The 25,696-nt window shown below is 43.4% G+C and overlaps 1 protein-coding gene across 1 annotated transcript in view; it reads right to left on the reverse strand.

The window, feature by feature from the left end:
• Window positions 1-1,162: 1,162 nt before the first annotated feature.
• The window catches only part of LOC126334827 (uncharacterized), a 50,295-nt gene continuing 25,761 nt past the window's right edge, over window positions 1,163-25,696 (reverse strand). Inside the window, exons 3-4 of the mRNA XM_049997487.1 lie at window positions 20,528-21,118; window positions 1,163-2,444 (exon numbers count right to left, since the gene is read on the reverse strand). Coding sequence (XP_049853444.1) covers window positions 2,052-2,444; window positions 20,528-21,118 — 984 coding nt within the window. The 3' untranslated portion in view covers window positions 1,163-2,051. The remainder of the gene's footprint in view (window positions 2,445-20,527; window positions 21,119-25,696) is intronic.

A 25,696-nucleotide genomic window follows, 5' to 3' on the forward strand; every position in this document is an offset into this window, starting at 1 on the left:
GAGATGAGAAAACTTGGATTTCGTGGAAGTGAAACATGGACGATAAATAGTTTGGACAAGAAGAGAATAGAAGCTTTTGAAATGTGGTGCTACAGAAGAATGCTGGAGATTAGTTGGGTAGATCACATAACTAATGAGGAAGTATTGAATAGAATTGGGGAGAAGAGAAGTTAGTGGCACAACTTGACCAGAAGAAGGGATCGGTTGGTAGGACATGTTCTGAGGCATCAAGGGATCACCAATTTAGCATTGGAGGGCAGCGTGGAGGGTAAAAATTGTAGAGGGAGACCAAGAGATGACTACACTAAGCAGATTCAGAAAGATGTAGGTTGCAGTAGGTACTGGGAGATGAAGAAGCTTGCACAGGATAGAGTAGCATGGAGAGGTGCATCAAACCAGTCTCAGAACTGAAGACCACAACAACAACAACAACAACAACAACATGTTGAAGGATGATTCTTTGTATTCAGTTTCATGTGCAAAACATTAATTGGTTAAGCTACATTACTTACATATGAAACTTTTTGCACTGCAGTTGTATAAGCCCAGGAAAGATTCAAGGTGCTTAATCATATTCAGTGTACTCTTTTAAATTGGCTCAGGTGATATTCACTGCATCTTCATTGCTAATGGCTGGAAAATATATCAGTGGCAGATCTTTGCCTAGGAAGCACTATGTGGGGACGCATAACACTGTGAGTGAAAGATATTTTTCCAACAATACACCTCTTTATATTCATTGCATCCATCAGTTTGTCAAATATCCAATGCGATGTATAATTATGTAGCTGCTTGCTGAACAGCATCCTCAGCAGACATGAAAGACTGCCACATGATCTTGAATAATATCTGGCAAACAGCTGCTGAGAATGAGATATAACTCGACAATCCACTGCAGCACTGCTAATAAAGACCGTCACCTTAAAGGAAAATCCCAGAAAATGAGGTGTGTCCTGCCTTTAGTAGTGCCAATCAAGCATGACATATGCTAAAACTTTTTTCATAATGCATCACAAAGTGTTCACAGCTAAGCAATCAATTTTCCCACTATTTCCTGAAATTTACTTTATGTGAAAGGGTAATGAACACACCAGAACAGGATTCCACTCAGAGGGTTGGTAAATTTAACAAGTGAACAAATACTGTGAAAACTATCACTCTCGACGAGCTATAAAAAATATATTTCCTTCAAATATTTTAGCTGTAATTGGGTCCACATCCAAAACACTTTTTTAATGATAGAAAATAGGTTGCACTGGAGGCTATTGTCTGGAGTAAATATGCTTTTATTTTGAGTTTACTACTACTGTGCAGTTTTGGCTGTGTAACCTAAAAAATGGTTCAAATTGCTCTGAACACTATGGGACTTAACATCTGAGATCATCAGTCCCCTAGAACTTAGAACTATTTAAACCTAACCAACCTAAGGACATCACACACATCCATGCCCAAGGCAGGATTCGAACCTGCGTCCGTTGCAGTCGCCCGGTTCCGGACTGAAGCTCCTAGAACCGCTCGGCCACACGCGGACAGCTGTGTAACCTATTTCAAGTGGATGTATAGTATGAACCATGAAATGTACACGCTTGCGTTGCAAGTGGAAATATTCGTGAAGTCATACAATGGTAAAAATGTAGATTATTAGTCAGAATTTACAACTACAGACATGACACCAAGTCAATCATCTGGGATGTAACATACCATTTAGAAGCGCAAGAAGAACATTATTTACGAGGGTTACACTGTACTACCAGTTAAAAACGGATTTATATCCAACATTGCACAGTAATGGTGAATGTGAAATAAAAGAACGTTTTAATACAATTAGCGGCGAACAGCAGGACGGTTATCATTATTTAGGGAAAAAAACCGCTTCCTCCAGTGAGTAGGTAAACTGAGAAATTACACTTGCGGTTGAAGGTCACTTTAACAATTAGCTCATTCTGCATGGGTTGCAGACAACATAGTGGTAAGCCGAGTTTTGGCTCGTGACAGTACTGAAGTCATAACTTCAGTTATACTGCTGTACCACACTGTATAGTGAGCGTCATTCACAGGAGTCCCTTACTCTCGAAGCGACGTATGACGTACTGCACGTATGGCCCGGAGTACCCGTTGTCATACATGCCGTAGAATGTGTCTGGCTGAAAATTAAGGTCCCGCACAGCTTGCGAGAACTTGTCCCCGAAGCGGTGTGAGGAGAGAGTGAAACCACTGCAGGAGGAGTTGTACAGAGCGAAGTAGTTCAGGTCCTCCACGTCCCTGAGCAGTTCGTCCAGCGGGTAGGCGTCCGCCGCAGCTGCCATCCCCAGCGCGCGCAGCGACACCTGCAGCTGTGAGTGGTAGGTCTCCAGTAGCGAAGGCAGGCGCTCGTGTACGTCCACGACAGCGTTCGCGTACAGGAAGTACACCAGGTCGCGCGCAGGGCTGGACACGTGCGTCAGCTGCGGACGTGGGAAGGTTGTCGAGCAAACAGAACAAATCAATTTGATTTCATGTGGGAGGGTGGTTTAAAATGTATACCTGACAGAGTATTAAAGGCGTAGACCAGGATGACGCTCGATTTTGAAACCGATATTCATGAACGTTTTCAGTAAACTAACAAACAAATTATAAAACTGACTTTAGACGTTTATTGTACACTCTTAAGATTGTATTGTGTATTTTTTTAAGTGAAATACTTGCACCCAGAGGATAATACGCGACATCGACGAAAGGCCTACGTGAAGTGCGAGGGCGGTTGGTGGGAACTCTGAATGCTACAACTTTCAACGTAGAACAAAATTTCAAAAACTGCTCTGGAGCTGATAATATTGTCAAACGCAGTGCACAGGGATATCTAAAAATGGTTTTTAAGAAACTGGCTGGACTCCGAACTATAAGCCAATGTCTTCCACAAAAAAAATCGTTGTAAAAACGTGCAACCAAAAATAGAGAAAAATATATCGCAAAAATCCTACCCACTAAAGGAGGAAAAATGCCGACTCGCAAATTGCAAAATTGTATGATGTAATTGCGGGAACCCTTGCCGCAGTGGATACACCGGTTCCCGTGAGATCACCGAAGTTTAAGCGGTGTCGGGCGTGGTCGGCACTTGGATGGGTTACCATCTATACCGCCATGCGCTGTTGTCATTTTTCGGGGTGCACTCAGCCTCGTGATGCCAATTAAGGAGCTCCTCGACCGAACAGTAGCGGCTTCGCTCAAGAATACCATCTTACGACCGAGAGAGCTGACCCCACGCCCCTCCTACCGCATCCTCCACAGAGGATGACACGGTTGTCGGATGGTCCCGATAGGCCACTCGCGGCCTGAAGACGGAATGAGTAACTGCGGGTATATTACATGAGCAATAGTTCCTGCCAACTTGAAAAATGTTGTTTAGAAGGAAGAAAAATTTGAGGTTTGAACTTGTGATTTTTAATATTGAAATCGAACCAACTTTTAATTTGCAATGCGAGCACCGTACAGTTTGTCTTTTCTTCGCCTATGTCGAAACATTCTCGTTTCGACGAAATTGTATCGATCAACTGGCTTCCGCTTATCAGTCGAAGCGTTTTTATGCACGATAGGGATTATCTTTTGAAACTTTTTTATCCGCATAAATACCTCTGCTTGTCATTTTCATGCACTCACGTTTTACTACATACAAATACACAAGCGATATGGCAAGTTAAGCAGACGTGAGACAAGCCCGTGATTTTATACTGTTTACCATAAACGAATGTTGTTACGAAGAGAAATCTTTTTGTGGATAGTATTTTAGTTCACACTAATGCCCCTCTGTGATATCCGAAACTAACAGGATCCCTATTCTGTCGTTAACTATTATAGTATTACATCGGTTGCATTCGAGCGCTCGGATGAGCCACACACCGTGCAGTACATCGCGGTTTTGGCATATTTTGACGTTTATAGCACACTTTATATGAATGAAACGTAAAAATGGACTCTCAAAGGAGCATTTTTAGCCGATAAAAATTGGGCTAAAACAATTTCTACTCTGGTCCACCCCCTTGATTCATTTATTTAAAAGAACACGCAGGTCGTTTCTGATTACTGTAGATCGGTGTGGAACTGATACCAACTGCCGATGCGATTCTCTACTGCTGACACCTGTCATTGTAACTATGTGATGTGTATGTGCTCGTCTGTTGTATGGAATCACTGCAGTAAGGTATGATTTCATCAAGATGTAACAGAATGACAGAAAGGATCTTACATTATTCGATGTGCCCAAGACTACACTATGGATCAAATTGCTCGATATGTTGTTGTATCAAAGCGAAATGTTCGATTTGTCTACAAGGAATGGTGTTCCACTTGTGGCGATGTCAAATGCCGCAATATCAGTTGTCTTACAAAGATCGCAGATAGGAACCGAAGACGGTTGTAAAGCCTTGTATTGCAGGAATTGCTGCTGTGAATGACTGTTGGTCCATCTCAACCAGTCTCTGAGCGAACCTTCCGAAGATAACTCCATGCAATGGACATTTGGAACCAGGAGCCTTGCAAGAGGCCCTTGATCACACCACCACACAGAGCTGCACGTGCTCAGTGGGCCAAACAACACAGCAACTGGACAGTTATCGAGGGCAGAAGTCTAATGTGGCCGACGAGTCGCGATTTGTCTCGTATAAAATGATGTAAGGCGTCTAGTGAACTGAAGCTCCAATGAAGGGTTTAACCTGGAGTATGTGGAACATGCTACTCATGCTGGAGATAGTTCTGCGATGTTTTGAGTGTGGTTTTCGTACCAGGACTTGGGCTCACTCATACAGTTTACTGCGAACATAAGCCAGGATTTTCAAAGAGTGGTTACAATTAAACTTTCGCTGCTTGAGTATGTTTAGACGAAAGACTGTTTAACATATGGGTACTCAGCTTTACAGGAATGATGTTCATACTGTGATTTGCGTTGTTAGTAGTGTTAGTATCATGACTTCCCGTTAGGGGACGCTACTGTTACGGCGACGTTGGGTTGAAACACAAACATCACTGCTCATTACAACTGCAAGTCGATGTGGTTCTGGACAACAGAGTTTTACTGGTAAAGCTGTTTTATCAAAACGACAGCAACAGTGATACTGCTCTTCGAATCGGAAGTTGCAATTAGCCAGAGGTTTGTGAATATCTCGTCGGAGAAGTTGACGGTCAGTTGCACCACCAATTTTTGGGAAAGCTAGTGTACCCATGGCTGAGAATACTGGATGCAACGTGTGATTGTCAAGCAGTGCACGAGCTGGGTCGCGATAGCTGGACATCCCAGGGTCCACCGTTCGAAAAGTGCTACGAACAATTGTCTAATGGTATCACTGGTACGGTTCCAGGCTGTCGTGGATGCAGATTGTTGTCACACAGAGCAACGTTTGTAACCTGGAACGTGAACATCGTACGCTAGTAAATGTTACTCTCACATGTAGAAATCAAAATGTGTTTCTTTGAATGGTTTGTTCATTGTTTCTCTTCCGCATGTCCTTACAAATCTTCCTACAAAGTTTTACTATTTTGCGATCACTGGCTTTTCGTGGGAACCCTCTCAAGTAGCGATAGTTTAATTGGTACCATCCCATGTTTTAACACTCACGGTGACTAAGTGCTGCTCTTCCTTCGACATCTTCATGAAGAGTTTTCCGTGTACACTCCGGTCCTCCTAGGTTAGAACACCAGTGTTCACTGGACTGCAACACACGTTCCTGACTCGGATAACTTTCCGGCATGCTATCAAATTTGGACTGGCTTGTTAAATCAGCCAATCTTCATCTCATTCATATTGCTGGAATTATTTTGAGTTGTGAGTGAAAAGTAGCATTTTTTGTTTATTGTTATTTCATCCCCCACGCCCCATATGGACGGGACGTAGCCTTCCAGCGCTATAAACAACCCGCTCTTCGGCCAACTGACATTAAAAATTAAATGAGATGAAAAACAGACAAAAAGGGGAAATATGTACATTGTATTTAAAACTATTTCGAAACGAAAAATAAAATGGAAGTTTTTAGATGTACGAGAGATATGAGCTCCTCCACTAGTACTTAGAATCAGTAATAATAAAAGGTAGAACGAAATGCAATAAGCGCAGATTCAAAAACATTTAACACTTGATGCCGAAACATAAATACCTAAAAGAAGCGCTTTTCTGTCACTAAGAACGTGGAGGCCCTGCCCTGGCACAGGACGTCTGTTGATGAAGGAGGAAGATTGGCCGGTGGGGAAGGTAGGATAGTGGTTATATAAGGATGGAGGATGCTGCGATGGGGTAGGAGCGAGAAGGGGCGGAGAAGTGGCAAAAACTGGTGACACTAACAGTTGTTGGAAAAAGGGGAATGGGGAAAAAATTGCAGATGGGGAAAAAGTGGGGTAAGGAAATGAGACAAAAGGAGGGAGAGGAAGCCAGCGTGAGGTGCCATTGGTGATATGGACTTATAGCTGGTGGGATAGGTAAATGTCGGGATGGAGTTCATGATCTATGAGAGGGAGATGGTTGAAATTTCTGTGGGAGAATATGTGGAGGGTGTCTAGGTGTACAGTTGGTAGAATGTGCTGCTAGAAGTCCAGCATATGAGGATTGGAAAGCAGAGGCGAAACGATGGGACTATTGCAGTCGAGTTTGAGGATGGTAGAACGCAGTAATCAGCGTCCCCACAGTTAGGATTAAATCTCCAATGAGTGGCTACAGCTGGGTATGGCACACTTGAATAATATATGTGGTGTCTGTTCTTTTGGACATGTCTGAAAGAACATGTCCGAAAGAACATACACCATACATTCATTAAACTGATTCATCGTGATGGGCAATGATTCCACCACCTTCATTACGGAACCACAACTACGTTGGACCTTCCTTGAGAATTTCAAAATTGCCAGCATGGAGGACATGGACAGGGACAGTGGATAAGTGGTGCTGGGTGAAAATGTCAGTTAGCCACGGAGTGTGTCGAGTCTGCGCATTTGTGTTAAACACTGCGTCTGCATGGCGCAATGGTTAACACAACTGCCTATTAAGCATAAGATCTTGGGTTCGCAGGCCAGCACGCATTTCCATTCGTAGCCGTTGATTCCACATGAAGACCTTGTAATGGTACTTGAATTACGTAACCATTAGGGCACCTCAACTCAACCTCTCGATACCAGCAATATTCTACTGTGTTTCTGTGAAGTAGTTGACATATTTCTGAGACAGCATTCAGATTTGATTTCATTAATGTAGAGGTACTTTGATACATCGATGTGTTTATATTGCAATGATATTATTCGTATGTGTATTCTTTCTTTTGTCACTATCATCTTTGACGTACTTGTAACTCTGATTTTTGGGCGCATAAGCGGTTATTAGTTAGTAGTTAGAGAGTCGGACCTTGAGAAGGTCAAGTCTTGGACATCATGTTGAAAAGACGCATATTGTAGTCAGTTTATAAAATGTGAACTTTAACAGTGAGGAATATGTTTTCAAGTATGTTTTGTATTGTGAAGTGATGTTTTGTGCGTTCCGTGATACTGCAATAAAAGCAATTAAAAGGAAGTGCTCATTACTTTTTTTACATCACCATTGTCTTGCAAAAGTGTAATCTTCAAGAATGGTTTGTGAAACACAGCTATAAAACTTTTGAATATCGCAGAATAAAACCTAGGCCTCTTTGCATCCGATCTTGGAATCATCAGCACCTAGATTTTCGACGATTGAGCCATGATTTTACAACGAGACCAGCGTGGGAAACACGAAAAGATGAGTGCCTAGTTTATTGATTATTACATGACATGACTTTATTAACTGCTCTCTAATAACACCTGCCACATAATAACTTTGTTGTGGCCCGAAAATGCAGTATTTAGCAGCGTGAGCAACACCACAATCATTATTAAATTTTGACCTATGTTGTGGTAGGGTTGTTAGAACCTGATGCAGCTGACATCCATAGTTCCCTCCCTTTCCTTTCCTTTCGTCCTCTATCTCCCATTTTACATAACTTCAGATAGACTGAATGTACCAAAAAAGCCTCCTTGTACTTCAAAATACTTGCTCTACGTATAGTAGTGTGTAAGATCCTATCTTCGGGACATGAGGAAAGCTGAATATCCCGAGCTTGTGTAAGCACGGTGGTAAATACACTCCTGGAAATGGAAAAAAGAACACATTGACACCGGTGTGTCAGACCCACCATATTTGCTCCGGACACTGCGAGAGGGCTGTACAAGCAATGATCACACGCACGGCACAGCGGACACACCAGGAACCGCGGTGTTGGCCGTCGAATGGCGCTAGCTGCGCAGCATTTGTGCACCGCCGCCGTCAGTGTCAGCCAGTTTGCCGTGGCAGACGGAGCTCCATCGCAGTCTTTAACACTAGTAGCATGCCGCGACAGCATGGACGTGAACCGTATGTGCAGTTGACGGACTTTGAGCGAGGGCGTATAGTGGGCATGCGGGAGGCCGGGTGGACGTACCGCCGAATTGCTCAACACGTGCGGCGTGAGGTCTCCACAGTACTTAGATGTTGTCGCCAGTGGTCGGCGGAAGGTGCACGTGCCCGTCGACCTGGGACCGGACCGCAGCCACGCACGGATGCACGCCAAGACCGTAGGATCCTACGCAGTGTGCAGTGCCGTAGGGACCGCACCGCCACTTCCCAGCAAATTAGGGACACTGTTGCTCCTGGGGTATCGGCGAGGACCATTCGCAACCGTCTCCATGAAGCTGGGCTACGGTCCCGCACACCGTTAGGCCGTCTTCCGCTCACGCCCCAACATCGTGCAGCCCGCCTCCAGTGGTGTCGCGACAGGCGTGAATGGAGGGACGAATGGAGACGTGTCGTCTTCAGCGATGAGAGTCGCTTCTGCCTTGGTGCCAATGATGGTCGTATGCGTGTTTGGCGCCGTGCAGGTGAGCGCCACAATCAGGACTGCATACCACCGAGGCACACAGGGCCAACACCCGGCATCATGGTGTGGGGTGCGATCTCCTACACTGGCCGTACACCTCTGGTGATCGTCGATGGGACACTGAATAGTGCACGGTACATCCAAACCATCATCGAACCCATCGTTCTACCATTCCTAGACCGGCAAGGGAACTTGCTGTTCCAACAGGACAATGCACGTCCGCATGTATCCCGTGCCACCCAACGTGCTCTAGAAGGTGTAAGTCAACTACCCTGGCCAGCAAGATCTCCGGATCTGTCCCCCATTGAGCATGTTTGGGACTGGATGAAGCGTCGTCTCACGCGGTCTGCACGTCCAGCACGAACGCTGGTCCAACTGAGGCGCCAGGTGGAAATGGCATGGCAAGCCGTTCCACAGGACTACATCCAGCATCTCTACGATCGTCTCCATGGGAGAATAGCAGCCTGCATTGCTGCGAAAGGTGGATATACACTGTACTAGTGCCGACATTGTGCATGGTCTGTTGCTTGTGTCTATGTGCCTGTGGTTCTGTCAGTGTGATCATGTGATGTATCTGACCCCAGGAATGTGTCAATAAAGTTTCCCCTTCCTGGGGCAATGAATTCACGGTGTTCTTATTTCAATTTCCAGGAGTGTATGTTATAACCTATGTCACTTTCCTACAAGCAACAAGTCATCTCAATAATTTTCATTGTGAATCTTTTGTGCCCAGTGCTTTATGATCCAAAGGAAAGCCAAATTAGAAGAAGAAAGAAGATTAAGAGTTTAACGTCCCGTCGACATCGAAGTTATTACAGACGGAGCACAAGCTCGGGTTGTTTGAGGAATGGGGAATTGCAGAGGACATGCTGCGAAGGTACAAAGGCACATAAAAGTAAACCACCCTGTACAATTTCATCTTCACTACTTCTGTAGTTAAAGGTGAGCTGTAAAATAAGCACGCACTACAGTTTTAGGCCTAAAATATGAAATCAACTACGACCTTAGTATAATATTTTTACAGAAATAAATTCAAACCTGCTGAAGAGGACACAAAGGTCTTGAAACATGTTTTCGTAGAGAATAGAAAAAGAAATACATTGTTTTTCGCAGAAGGCAGAGCTTTAAAAACTCAAAATCTAAAATAGCGGTTGCCTGATAAATTTTCCATATTCCATTCCCTGTCTCGTAGTTCACAAATTGTGTAGTATACCTGTCATCCTGCTACTGTCATGGTCTGCAAATACACAGCAGCACGTAATATTTGTCCGGCATCCTGGTACTCTAAGAAATTTTATATCCGTTCAATTCAGGCAATAAGTAAAGGGTATACGTCTGTAGTTCCTGAAAAATGGTGCGCAGTTGTCTTGGGTTACATTCTAGACTTCTCTAGACGACCAAGGTCATGAGGCCCATCTGACTGTAAACACCTCGCCACACAAGGCCATAAAACGTGACCATCCCTCTGGTTTCGCTTAACAACGGAAGTACGCGCTATGCTACTGCGCGTCGTCTCTCTAGTCTCTCGCCAGCGATCGTAACACAATACCACTCTGCAGATCCACTCTTTGCAAACATTTACGCTGAACCGTTACCCTGCATATAAAATTCATATCTCGAGGAAAAAAGATGTTAGCAAGGTTAACAGAGAAATCTTTTTGCAGTGTGTGGCTAGGCCTATCTTTGGAATCTTTCAGTCAATTGCACTATACAATGTTACTTTCTAAGACAATTTCCATGAGACATCATATGATGAAGAGTTATCTGGCGACAGCCTGAAGTAAATTTCAAAACTGTACGTTTGACACTGTAAGGCAGCCAGTAATGACTTGACAGAATGCAAATTTGCTTCAGATTGAGTGAGCTGTCTTCAAACAACTCTGTTGGAAGTCGAAAGTATGGTGCAGCAAGAGACACATAATATTTCAGTGCTGGTTTAAAAGCTGAAAAATTCTGCTAATAACAATTTTTGGGTTTTTCAGTTTTATGCTGCCTAAATTTGTATAAAATAAACAAAAAAATTTCATCACTTTATTCTCTAAGAACACAATATTCGCATTTACTTTAATACACAACCTGCACAGTATATCTGAGTGTTAAGGATTTCACTAGAGTTTATCAGGAAGTCGTTAGACCTAAATATGGACCAACCCGACAGTCATGCAAAACAATTTATAGGATCTGTTTTGCGTAGCTAGACGTAAGTTTAAGCTAAGTGAATAAAGTCATGTGATAAGGAGTATGAAGGCAGCTTTACATAATAATCAAAGCGTTTCTAATAACAATAATATAGGTATTTATTTGAAGGTTTAGTGTAATCAAAATGTTTTATTCATTCATAATATCTATTGCATGAGAATCTTACTAATTTTGTTGCACAATTTTGATTAACTGCTTTAAAACTGAACTGTAAGTAGACCTAAATTACTCTAAAGTCATGTATGAATTACAAAAATAAGAACTAGTAGTTGTAGCAAAGTTTTTGAAATATGTTAACCTTTTCTATTACATGAAAAGAGGAAGAAAGAGTGTGGTTTAATGTGCCAGCAAAAATGGTGTTATTGCAAATGAAGCAAGGACCAGGGCATCTAATGGGCATGAAATCAGCCGTATAATTTTCAAAGGAATCATTCTAGCATTCACCTTAACCAGTTTAGAGAAATACAGAAAACGTAACCTGTAATTTCAAGATGAATATGTAAAACCTCCTTCTCCTAAAAGAGGGTCCAGTGAGCTCGGTGAGAGACTGTTCAACTATTGTAATGTAGTGGACATAATCATGTGAAAAACTTTATCATGGTTGAAACTTATCTTGTCATGATTATTTAACGACTTATAAATAATTGAACAACAGTGAAGTTGAACCTAGCATCTGAGAAAGAGCCTGTCTGACGTTGATCATGTGTGACAAGTTCAACTGTGTCACAGGCTTGGATCGAACAAGAGTGTGTGCCTTGAGCATGTAGTACACTACCAATAACGAAAGAAATCTTTCTCAGCAGCAATCCTGATATTGTTGATAAGATGGAGTTCCGAAGCGCATTCTTACTCTTAGGTTATAGACCCACTGCTCCACGGAGGAACCTCTGTAATACGAATGTCTATTTTATAACAGGTAGACTATAAAAATAGTTCATTAATGTTAACACGAATCATGTATACATATCCTGTAAACTGACACGTTCCACACCATTTCGATAAAAGGATCGTTCAAATGATCTACAGAACATTAGAACATATAACTGACTAATTAACTAATATTTGCATAACTGAACGTAATCGAGAAACAGATGCAGTATCTTTTATGAAGTGTGATATACATACATCAAAAAAAGTTTTGCATCGCCCCAGTTCCAGAACTACTGAAGATAGATGTTGACTATGGATATTGTATCACAGGCACAGTCAATTTGACTGTTCCGAGAGGTCACTAAACCCGCCCAAAGATATAAACAACCATGCATGACAGCGCCTTTTAGATGAAGGAGGTCCGACAGCCAATCGGTTCCAGTCATTACACCAGGAAAGAGTTATACGTCTCGTGTTGTCTGTAGTTCAACCATGCCTAGACAGTCAATACAACGGTTCGATCGCATCCATATTGTTACTTTGTGCTAGGAAGGGCTCCCAACAAGGGAAGTGTCCAGGCGTCTCGGACTGAACCAAAGCGATGATGTTCGAAAATGGAGGAGATACAGAGAGACAGGAACTGCCTATGACATGCCTCGCTCAGGCCGCCCAATGGCTACTACTACAGTGGATGACCGCTACCTACGGATTATGGCTCGGAGAAAGCCTGGCAGCAACGACACCATGTTGAATGACGCTTTTCGTGCGGCCACAGGACATTGTGTTACGACTCAAACAGTGCGCAATAGGCTGCATGATGCGCAATTTCACTCCCGACGCCCATGACGAGCTCCATCTTTGCAACCACGACACCACGCAGCGCGGTACAGATGGGCCCAACATGTCGAATGGACCGCTCAGGATTGGCATCACGTTCTCTTCACCGATGAGTGTCGCATATGCCTTCAACCAGACATATGCCTTCAACCAGACAACCAGGCAACCCGGTCATTCTTAGGCACATTGTCCAGCGAGCGCAGCAATGTGGAGGTTCCCTGCTGTTTTGGGGTGGCATTATGTGGGACCGACATACGCTGCTGTCGGTCATGGAAGGCGCCATAACCGCGGTACGATACGTGAATGCCGTCCCCGGACAGATAGTATAACCATATCGGCAGCATATTGGCGGGGCATTCGTATTCATGGACGACAATGCGCGTCCCCATCGTGCACGTCTTGTGAATGACTTCCTTCAGGATAACAGCATCGCTTGACTAGAGTGGCCAGCACGTTCTCCAAACATGAACCCTGTCGAACATGCCTGGGATGGATTGAAAAAGGCTGTTTATGGACGACGTGATCCACCAACCACTCTGAGGGATCTACGCCGCATCGCCATTGAGCAATGGCACAATCTGGACCAACAGTGCCTTGATGAAATTATGGATAGTATTCGACGACAAATACAGGCATTCATGCAAGAGGACGTGCTACTGGGTATTAGAAGTACCGTTGTGTACAGCAGTCTGAACCACAGCCTCTGAAGGTCTCGCTGTATAGTGGTACAACATGCAATGTGTGGTTTTCATGAGCAATAAAATGAGCGGAAATGATGTTTATGTTGATCTCTATTCCAATTTTCTGTACAGGTTCCGGAACTATCGGAACTCTCGTGATGGAAAACTTCTTTATGTGTGTATATGGGCAGTTACAGCATTTTGTAACTACAGTTAAGATACGCCCACAAATAGGTGTGAAGAACCAATAATGTTAAACAGGTAATCACGGACCACTCAAAAGTGTAAAGTGACTATTGTTGTTCGTCTGGACGGACATGAAGCATGAAAATTATATATCAGTAAGTATAGCTGTAGGAAGGGCAAGTAACAGACGGAGATACATTGGGAAATTACTTATGAAGTGTAATTCATTCATTAAGGATGTTCCTTATCAGAACTTTCATTCAACCAGTTGTGTCTTAAAATCCTTAATACGTAAAATTCGAACTAATAAGAGGCATACAAACTGCAAAGAAGAGTTGTCTAATGTGGTATAGGTGTTTAGTCACCACAAAAACACACATTTGTTCAGTAATCATCAATGAAATATGCTGGAATATGTGTGTTGCACTTCATGTAAAGTTTTTTTTTCATGAAATTTCAAAAAATGGTTCAAATGGCTCTGAGCAGTATGGGACTCAATATCTGACGTCGTCAGTCCCTTGAACTTAGAATTACTTAAACCTAACTAACTTAAGGACATCACACACATCCATGCCCGAGGCAGGAATCGAACCTGCGACCGTAACGGTCGCGCGGTTCCAGACGGAAGAAATCTCAGAAATGTGCTTTCCAAGTTGTGTTAAGAAACGTAATATTCTTTACCATACTAATTTCTACAAGTTGATTTTTTGATGAATATGAAAACGTCACCTACAGAATGTACAGTTAATTTCCAGACGAAAAAATACTGTTTCTTTTTCTTTTTTAGTTCAGACAATAATTAACGTCAGAGTTTTTTTCTTAATAGGAATGATCTTCAGAGGCCACCAGTAGTGCGAAAGGGAACCATAGCATATTTTGGAACAAACAACTGTATGGCACACATCCTGGTTCATTATTCATCTGACATTACTTTCTCCGGAGGCTGCAGTTACTGTACAACTGCTATGAATCTGAAGAAGTTCCATATTTGAATAAAACCGGGAACCATTACAAAAACAAATGCGAAACAGACTGCAATGGAAGATATAGAGTAATAATCAGCTGTCATAAATATATCCCCACTTGACATCATGTCAACTTTCTTTCCTGTTCTTGTTGACAGTATCTAGATAATATATACTGAGTGACAATTATTGAACTGTATGAAATAAAACAGACATAACTTCTGAACGATTTGCGTTATAACGTTCGAACTGCATAGTTGGCTATAGGGTCATGGTGGGAATTAGTATGGTTTGGTTTGGTTTAGCGACGAAGCCCACATTCATTTGGATGGGTTCGACAATAAGCTAAATTGGAGTTTTGGGGGGACTGAGAATCCGCATCTCGTGATCGAGAAGTCTCTTCACCCTCAATGGGTGACTGTGTGGTGTGGAATGTCCAGTCACAGAATAATCGGTGCAATATTCCTTGATGGCACGGAGTCTACCGAATGGTACGTGAAGGTTTTGGAAGATAATTTCATCCCCATGACCCCTATTTCGACAAGATGTAGTTCATACAAAACGGAGTTCGACCCCATCGAAGCAGGAGAGTGTTTGACGTCCTGGTGGAACACTTTTGGGACCACATTCTGGCTCTGGGGTACCCAGAGGGCACTGGCCTGGGCCTCGATTAGCCGCCATATTCTCTGGATCTGAACACACGCAACTCCTTTTTATGGGGCTATATTAAAGACAAGATGTACAGCAATGCCCCAAAACCATTGCTGAGTTGAAAACAGCCATTCACGAGGTCATCGACAGCATCAGTGTCAGCAGGTCATGCAGAATTTCGCTTTTCGTCTGCGCCACATCATCGACAAGGATGGCAGGCATATCGAATATGTCATAACCTAAATCCGAATATCTGTAATGTCGTTTACAGTTTGTGTGTACACATCTTAGTTTTGCTATTAATAGCAACGGGACACTTCCAGAAATGAAAGGTCGAATTATGCCATAACACACAGCTCTAAATTAGTATCTTTCTGGCATTTTGGAACATGCCTATGTTTTGATTCGTTGGACAACAGTCGTTTTTGTAGTATGGTGACCACCACTTAAAGAAGTTGTACGCATGTTTAGTTTCTGTTAGCTTTACGGAGAGCTTACGATGTTTGGATGCCCTTGGAATGATTTCCCAATATTATTTCACCATGTTCATTTTATGAGCTCTTCTAGTTACCCATTTCACCACGGAACATTTCCTATCACATACGTTATACGAATGTCGACGGATAGGAAAACACTATTCCACTTTATCGATAAGTTTAGCTTTCGGCAAAGTGGACATATTACACTCCTGGAAATTGAAATAAGAACACCTTGAATTCATTGTCCCAGGAAGGGGAAACTTTATTGACACATTCCTGGGGTCAGATACATCACAAGATCACACTGACAGAACCACAGGCACATAGACACAGGCAGCAGAGCATGCACAATGTCGGACCTAGTACAGCGTATATCCACCTTTCGCAGCAATGCAGGCTGCTATTCTCCCATGGAGACGATCGTAGAGGTGCTGGATGTAGTCCTGTGGAACGGCTTGCCATGCCATTTCCACCTGGCGCCTCAGTTGGACCAGCGTTCGTGCTGGACGTGCAGACCGCGTGAGACGACGCTTCATCCAGTCCCAAACATGCTCAATGGGGGACAGATCCGGAGATCTTGCTGGCCAGGGTAGTTGACTTACACCTTGTAGAGCACGTTGGGTGGCACGGGATACTTGCGGACGTGCATTGTCCTGTTGGAACAGCAAGTTCCCTTGCCGGTCTAGGAATGGTAGAACGATGGGTTCGATGACGGTTTGGATGTACCGTGCACTATTCAGTGTCCCATCGACGATCACTAGAGGTGTACGGCCAGTGTAGGAGATCGCACCCCACACCATGATGCCGGGTGTTGGCCGTGTGTGCCTCGGTCGTATGCAGTCCTGACTGTGGCGCTCACCTGCACGGCGCCAAACACGCATACGGCCATCATTGGCACCAAGGCAGAAGCGACTCTCATCGCTGAAGACGACACGTCTCCATTCGTCCCTCCATTCACGCCTGTCGCGACACCACTGGAGGCGGGCTGCACGATGTTGGGGCGTGAGCGGAAGACGGCCTAACGGTGTGCGGGAGCGTAGCCCAGCTTCATGGAGACGGTTGCGAATGGTCCTCGCCGATACCCCAGGAGCAACAGTGTCCCTAATTTGCTGGGAAGTAGCGGTGCGGTCCCCTACGGCACTGCGCACTGCGTAGGATCCTACGGTCTTGGCGTGCATCCGTGCGTCGCTGCTGTCCGGTCCTAGGTCGACGGGCACGTGCACCTTCCGCCGACCACTGGCGACAACATCGAAGTACTGTGGAGACCTCACGCCGCACGTGTTGAGCAATTCTGCGGTACGTCCACCCGGCCTCCCGCATGCTCACTATACGCCCTCGCTCAAAGTCCGTCAACTGCACATACGGTTCACGTTCACGCTGTTGCGGCATGCTACCAGTGTTAAAGACTGCGATGGAGCTCCGTATGCCACGGCAAACTGGCTGACACTGACGGCGGCGGTGCACAAATGCTGTGCAGCTAGCGCCATTCGACGGCCAACACCGCGGTTCCTGGTGTGTCCGCTGTGCCGTGTGTGTGATCATTGCTTGTACAGCTCTCTCGCAGTGTCCGGAGCAAGTATGGTGGGTCTGACACACCGGTATCAATGTGTTCTTTTTTCCATTTCCAGGAGTGTAGAATCTTACAATGATTCTTATTTTTCCCAACGCAATCGTCGGAAAACAAACCTAGTTCTTCGACATTTTCTTGTGCACATTGTTTTATGTCATGAAATCAGAAGGAGTACACTTCATTTGCTCCTTTCTTTGCAATGCCTTCATGATATAGATGCATTACAGGCTCATCATTTTTCATATTATGCATACAATTTAGCGATATCGTTCAACATATGACTTGAACTACGAAAAGCGAAACATACCGCATAGTGAATCAGGTGTTCAATTAGACGGTACGTGAAGATAATCACCATTGAAAGAGTATTACTCCAGGAGAAAAGTCCTTTCAAAAATGACATCGCTGTAACGAAGTCGCAAAAACACATTTACAATATCTGGAATAAAGCCCTTTTCATGGAGAAAGGTTTATCTATGTGTATAGAATCTGGTAGCGTTCTTAAGATATTTTCTTAATACCTGGATTAAGCCTAATTCAAAAAAGACGGTATTAATTGCCTGGAAAAGGCAAAGTAGTGATAGCTTCATAAGTGTTGGTTTACATTTAGTAATACATAATTTTTTCAATTCCTTTGAACATTATCTGTACATTTCTAAATTTCAATGCACAGCCTGCACAATTATCATACCGGTAATATTAGAAGAATTTGGGATTTTGTATCAAGAACTATTTTCCATGCACAGCATCTGTGAATGGAGTAGAGAAGTCATAAGTCGTTAGGTGTATGTTGTTGTTGTGGTCTTCAGTCCAGAGACTGGTTTCATCAGCCCTCCATGCTACTCAATCCTGTGCAAGTTTCTTCATCTCCGAGTAACTACTGCAACCTACATCCTTGTGAATCTGCTTAGTGTATTCATCTCTTGGTCTCCCTCTACGATTTTTACCCTCCACACTTCCCTCTAGTACTAAATTGGTGATCCCTTGATGCCTTAGAATGTGTCCTACGAACCGATCCCATTTTCTATTCAAGTTGTACTACAAATTCCTCTTCTCCCCAGTTCTGTTCAGTACCTCCTCCTTAGTTATGTGATTTACCCATGTAATCTTCAGGATTCTTCTGTAGCACCAAATTTCGAAAGCTTCTGTTCTATTCTTGGCCAGCCATTGTGGCCGAGCGGTTCTAGGCGCTTCAGTCCAGAACCGCGCTGGTGCTACGGTCGCAGGTTCGAATCCTGCCTCGGGCATGGATGTATGTGATGCCCTTAGGTTAGTTAGGTTTAAGTAGTTCTAAGTCTAGGGGACTGATGACCTCAGATCTTAAGTCTCATAGTTCTCAGAGCCATTTGAACTTTTTTTATTCTCTTCTTGTCTAAACTATTTGTCGTCCATCTTTCAGTTCCATACATGGCTACACTCGATGCAAATTCTTTCAAAAAGACTTTGTGACACTGAAATCTATACTCGATGTTAACAAATTTTTCTTCTTCAGAAACGCTTTCCTTGCCATAGCCAGTCCACGTTTTATCCTCTCTTCCTCGATCATCATCAGTTATTTTGCTCTCCAAATGCCAAAACTCATCTACTACTTTAAGTGTCTCATTTCCTAATCTAATTCCCTCAGCATCACCTGATTTAATCCGACTACATTCCGTTTACCTTGTTTTGCCCTTGTTGATATTCATCTTGGATACTCCATTCAACACACTGTCTGTTCCATTCAACTGCTCTCCCAGGTCCTTTGCTGTCTCTGACAGAACTGCAATGTCATCGGCAACCTCAAAGTTTTTATTTCTTCACCAAGTCGTATCTTATCGATACGACTGCTCTTCCAGGTCCTTTGCTGTCTCTGACAGAATTACAATGTCATCGGCAACCTCAAAGTTTTTATTTCTTCACCAAGTCGTATCTTATCGATACGACTGCTCTTCCAGGTCCTTTGCTGTCTCTGACAGAATTACAATGTCATCGGCAACCTCAAAGTTTTTATTTCTTCACCATGGATTTTAATTCCTACTCCAAATATTACTTTTGTTTCCTTTACTGCTTGCTCAGTATATAGATTGAATAACTCTGGGGACAGGCCTTAACCCTGTCTCACTCCCTTCTCAACCAATGCTTCCCTTTCATGCCCCTCAACTATTATAACTGCCATCTAGTTTCTGTACAAATTGTAAAATGCCTTTCTTTCCCTGTATTCTACCCCTGCCTCCCTCAGAATTTGAAAGAGAGTATTCCAGTCAACCTTTTCAAAAGCTTTCTCCAAGTCTACAAAAGTTAGAAACGTAGGTTTGCCTTTACTTAAGCTATTTTCTAAGATAAGTCGGCGGGCCAGTGTTGCCTCATGTATTCCAACATTTCTATGGAATCCAAACCGATCTTCCCCAAGGTCGGCTTCTACCAGTTTTTCCATTCGTCTGTAAGGAATTCGTGTTAGTATTTTGCAGCTGTGACTTATTAAACTGATAGTTCGGTAATTTTCGCACCTGTCATCACTTGCTCTCTTTGGGATTGGAATTATTATATTCTTCTTGAAGTCTGAGGGTATTTTGCCTGTCGCATACATCTTGCTCACCAGATGGTGGAGTTTTGTCAGGGCTGGCTCTCACAAGGTTATCAGTAGTCCTAATGGAATGTTGTCTACTCCCGGGGCCTTGTTTCGACTTAGGTCTTTCAGTGCTCTGTCAAACTCTTCATGCAGTGGGCTTATCATATCTTCCATTTCATCTTCATCCTCTTCCATTACCATAATATTGCCTCATGGACATACCTCTTGTATACACCCTCTATATATTCCTTCCAGCTTACTGCTTCCCCTTCTTTGCTTAGAACTGGTTTTCCATCTGAGCTCTTGATATTCATACAGGTGGTTCTCTTTTCTCCAAAGGTATCTTTAATTCTTTGCATTTGTCCTGTAGCCATCCCTTCTTAGCCATTTTGCACTTCCTGTCGATCTCATTTTTGAGACATTCGTATTCCTTTTGGCCTGCTTCGTTTACTGCGTCTTTATATTTTCTCCTTTCATCAATTAAATTCAAGTTATATATGAAGATCTAAACGGAATACATAATAAGTAGGTGTCACATGAGTAATTGTTAACTTATGCAAAGAAAATTTTATGTATGTCTCGCATCTGGCATAGGTGAACAAGACATAAGGGAGACAATCAGCACACAGAATGGACATGTTACTGAATAGTCAACACACATACCTGAAAATCCACGAAGCGTACATCAACAACCTCCCCTGATGAGTACTTGAACATCATGTTGTTCTTCCAACAGTCACCATGAACCAGCACCTTGAGTTTAGTATCTAGAACTTTTTTCTTCAATGCCTTTCTCATTAGTGGCAACAAGGTATCTGCGAGTTCCAAATACTTGGCGGCGTAGTGTTCATAGTTGGGAACTCTCTTCACGAAATCGGCGAGAGCAGAAAACATACACTGCGTAATCGACCGCAGCATAAACTCCGCGTTGTCGGCGGTGAAGTAATCCATATCGAGTTGGACGCCGTAGTCGGGGCGCTTGCTGAGCGCGTAGGCCGTGCCGGCGTGGAGGCGCGCGTAGGCTCGCATCACCACCTCGCAGTGCTGGTAGTCGAGAGGTCGATCGGAGTCCGCCAATCGATAGCCGGCCACCACGAGGTCGTCCAGCACGAGGAAGGCCCTGGGTGTGGCTCCGTGGTGCAGGCACGTGGCCGTCAGTGGCCGGAACATTGCGCCCTCCACCCGACGCAGAGCCTCGTGCGCCGTGGGCAACACCTCGGCCAGCACCAGCGCCTCCGTCTTGAATACGTCCCACTGTGGAACAATATTATGTTTGAAACTGTCGGAACTGTCTGAGGCTTTCGTACATGAAGTCTACTCAAGCTAGTAGTATGACAGCGCAAGGACCGGTGCATTTTTATCTAATTTACGATCTTGATCCTTGACTCCAACAAGAAGTAAAACTTTTTTTAATATTGTTTTGTATAACTGGGTTCTTACGTAATTGCTCTCTCTGTCTCAGCCCTTTCTGTAACTCTCTGTCTCCGCATCTCCTCGAATGCTTGTTGCTCATTGCGCTCTTCGGTTCGTGGGTGCTTGAGCTTAGCACTCCAAGGTCGCCAAGTGCAGTGCCTGATCCTACTATCAATTGGGTGAGCAGTGCCAGCGCCAGTTGTTCACTAGCAACAGCAACACTAGCAGCACAAAAGCAAGAAAGGACATTTTGAGTAGCAGCAGGCAGCCAGTATGTATTTGCAAATGTTACTATTTGTCACATGCCAATGGCCTTGGTGCAGTGTTAATACTGGTTCCCTCCAGATCACCGAAGTTAACCACTATCAGGCTTGGCTAGCCCTTGGATGGGTCACTGTCGAGTCTGCCGAGCGCTGCTGGCAAGAGGGGTGCACTCATCCCTTGTGACACCAATTGAGGAGCTTCTTGACCTAGAAGTAGCGGCACTGGCCACAAGAAGTGACAACGGCAGGGAGAGTGGTGTGTTGACCACATGCCCCTCCGTATCTACATCCAGTAATGCCTAACGGCTGAGGACGACACGGAGGCCGGTCGGTTCCGTTGGGTCTTCAAGGTCTGTTTGGACAGAGTTTGTTATTTTCTGTTTCTCAAATACTGATATTCGCAAGCAGACAGTAAGTAGGTGGTTCAAATACGTTTGTGATATTATTCCTGTTATAATTGTTTCTAAGCAACCAAACACTGATAGTGTTCTCATTACACCTGTTTATAATTGCATTTTAGCACCCAATGCAATGTTGCTTCCAGCAGCACAACATTAGAGTACGAAGCAGTGGCAATATAACTGAGCCATTAATGAGCAACATTGCCTGCTCATCAGGATATGTCAGATGTCTGTCAACTAACTTCTGCGCAACCATGCAGTGGTATGGATGGGGAATTGAAAGTCTTAATTAATACTTCCATTGTCAGTCTACATCTTGTGATGTGGTGTGAGCAGCATACCTGTCAATACAAAATGGTGTGCACCTGTCGTGATGCAACGTTAACAGCAGCAGGGTCAATATGCATTGGCATGTGGTGTGGGTAGTTCAAAAAACAGTTCTAAGTCTGTGGTGAGACAAAGGATTAATAATGCAATGAAACTGCAGAGGCAGCAGAATTATTATTGGTCTGCTCCACTGGAACTGTGTCAGGTTGCATACTAGCCACGAATTAACAAGTATTATTGTGTGGAGAGAATACCTCCTCCTCCATTCTTAGAAAGATCGATTAACCAGTACTGCACCTCATTATTCTACCGAAATATGCCAATAAACAAGAGGCACAGCGTCACAAAACAGTATATAAGCAATGCAGCAAATGCGCACTTGCTCTGTTCCCCCTGGACTATTACTGAGTAACATCATGGCAGCGGGTCACAGAATCATCTACAGATGCTGGCTACCCCTAGCTGCCCCACACCACTGCTCTGGCTATCGCCACACCGGAGCATGGCTGCAAGCCCTGCTGTACTCGCCAGCGCACCGTTGCTACTCCCCGCCAATCTGTAGAGTAGGAAATGCACTTAATTTATCTAAAAAATACATGTGTCACAGTCCACAGCGTTTGCACACGAGCGACTGGCAGGCTAGCTGGACAAAGACTGGCGCTCCAGAGATGCAGTCTTCGGTCGGGAATCCCCCACTCTCCGCAACCCCAACAGTGGAATGATAAGCAGGCGGACGGTTTTATGAAGCAACGATCATGCGTACTAATCTCTTTTTACAAAAAATGTCCCCATTTCTGAAGCATGTTTTCCATAAAATGAAACAGTAATAGCACTTTACTGCTGATAGCATAGCCTTCCCATATTGTAAAGTACTTGAAATTCGAAGACATCTGCTGAACCGTATCACAGAATATGCATCAACCTTCTTGTTTGGAAACGTAAATTGCTAATCATAATAAGCACACTTGTGTCAGGCCAGAACTTTGATCTGTGATTTCTAATTACAGACCGCAGAAGCTTCTTGTTGACCGTGCCGTAATCCTTATGACGGATCAAGGACACCTCTCTCGTTAATATGCGAGGGCCTCAGGATAGCGGATAAGTACTCGAAAAGAATGATCTATCTAATAAATGTTTCGTAAGCCACTTCTCTCCTCTATAACGAACTGCATTCCTCCAAGTGAATCTGAATCTGTAAGCTGCATCATACAAACCACATCACAGTAGAAATAAAACAAATAGAGGTAAGTGGGCACAGCACATGTCAGAGAGTTATTATTATTCCCCCTAAACCCCCATGTTCAGAATTGGCATTGTAGCCAGTCACTGGTTGTACACCAGCATAGGTCCCCATAGTTATTTATATCTGGGAACAAAATGCGCTGTGAGTTCGACCCTGTCAAAGACAGTTCAAATGAATTAGACACTGAAAGTACTATTTACAACGTACGGAACAGCTGTTGTGCGTTGGCAACTAGTCAGAGTGCTGCTATATTAGTTATTTAGAGTATAAAAGGAGGCTAGACAGCCACAACTGAACAGTCTTTCGCGGTAGTGGAAAGCGTCAACACGGATTCCTCAAAAATACTGAACATCGCTCAGCTATTAGGAGGAAGACGCTTTGGTTTGTAATTATTACTGGAGAACCTGGACAATCTTGTTGCTAACATTAAGGACGTAAATTGTTGGGATTTTAATCAAAATGGAGATGTGTGACTGCGTTACAGTAAACAACGGCTTCTGCGTGGACGGAATTAGTCAGGGACATATCTGTGGGATTATGGACAATGATAAAATAGTTGAGCTTGATAGTTTAATGGCGTTAAGCCCCAACAATAGAGGGAAGATACAACAGAGCCATAGGTCTCTTTGGCAGTTGCATCTATGTCATGTCAGTTAACGAATATCTTACAGAAAAGCTGCTGCATGGTGTTTAACAACGTTCTGCAGTACAAGTGGGATAAAAAGAATGCACGAAAACTGACTGGCATACAAACTAGTCAACCAGACAATCAAGCCACATAAAAGTTTATAAACTATGTTCTGTCTTCATACAGTTTTAATAATATATCTGTAAACTATTTTGAGATACTTCACACCGCCTCCAACAAAGACGATATATGTTTTACACGGAAGTGCTATATTAAAGTGAGGGGGGGGGGGGAGGGGGGCACATCTCTTTCAATCCAGGACATAATACCACAAATATAAACATTGCCAGATTAGGCCTGATCCCCACAGACAGTGTTATTCTACAACTACTAAGAAAAAGAACCAGTATGACGAACAGACTTAAGCCATTCCCCATTAAAGGTATTAGCATCAAGTGTAGATAGAAATGGAAAGTGTATGTTGGCGTCCGGGCCGTAAATGAGGGATGGAGCATGTTTACAGTGTTAAAGCACACATTCTTTATAAAACTCCATTCCCAACCTGTGTCTGCTTAAAAAGGATATTATATTATACAGAAACGCGATGGAGTTAATGTCGTACATCTCACGAGAGAACAGCAATTTGCAGAGCTTAAAAGCAGCTTATAAGAACCTTTAATGGTAATTTGTATCCAAAAATCCTAAACTTAAAGTTGTATACGGAAATTGCACAAGGATTTGCATCCAGGAAGATGTGGAGTGTTATAATAATATAGCTATGCAGGAAATAAGAGGAAATATTAAACTCCCTGAATGCTCTTGCCTAGAAGATTTGTGGGAAGGAACGGGACTAATGGTTAAAGCCATAACACAGATAGTTTACGCGGAAAAAATTACATACGTCTTGGATTCGAGAATACACCTTCTTTGTACTTGTCAACTACTAGCTCAAGAAAGAATTGGAAGTTTGAAATGTGGATTTAAATCATAAATTAAAAATTAAGCTGGATGTTATTAAAACTACACAGAGTACAAATAGAGAACATGTGTACATTGAATTTAATAAACATGTTCTGCTAGCTTATGTATTTTTCGTAAACTGCAGCCCTGCCAAAAATACTAAAAAGATACCCTATTCATGTTCATGACAATCTACATGTATGAGAAGGACGGAGCTACAGAATAAAACTGGACAGGCAAAGTTTAAATATTGCTTTGAACAGTGATTGGTAGCCATACGATGGAGCACTAGTGGTAAATGTTAGAACTGAGACTCTTTACCACACTAATGGAATTATAATTCCCCAGTCACACCTGGACGTGCTTAGATGTTGTACACCCAACAGAAAACAAGTTTTTGTTTAAGTTTTAAAATCTATTACGAATGCTGTGGTGATCTTTAGACAGATACTCTTTGCATTCCTCTAACTATTTATTTGTCCTTAGTCTTAACACTAGGCGCACGGTCTAGAGCATCTTGTCACGGTCCGCGCGGTCCCCACCGTCGGAGGTTCGAGTGCTCCCTTAGGCGTGTGTGTGTGTGTGTGTGTGTGTGTG

Source organism: Schistocerca gregaria, chromosome 2, assembly GCF_023897955.1.
Source record: "Schistocerca gregaria isolate iqSchGreg1 chromosome 2, iqSchGreg1.2, whole genome shotgun sequence".
NCBI classification, from domain to species: Eukaryota; Metazoa; Arthropoda; class Insecta; order Orthoptera; family Acrididae; genus Schistocerca; species Schistocerca gregaria.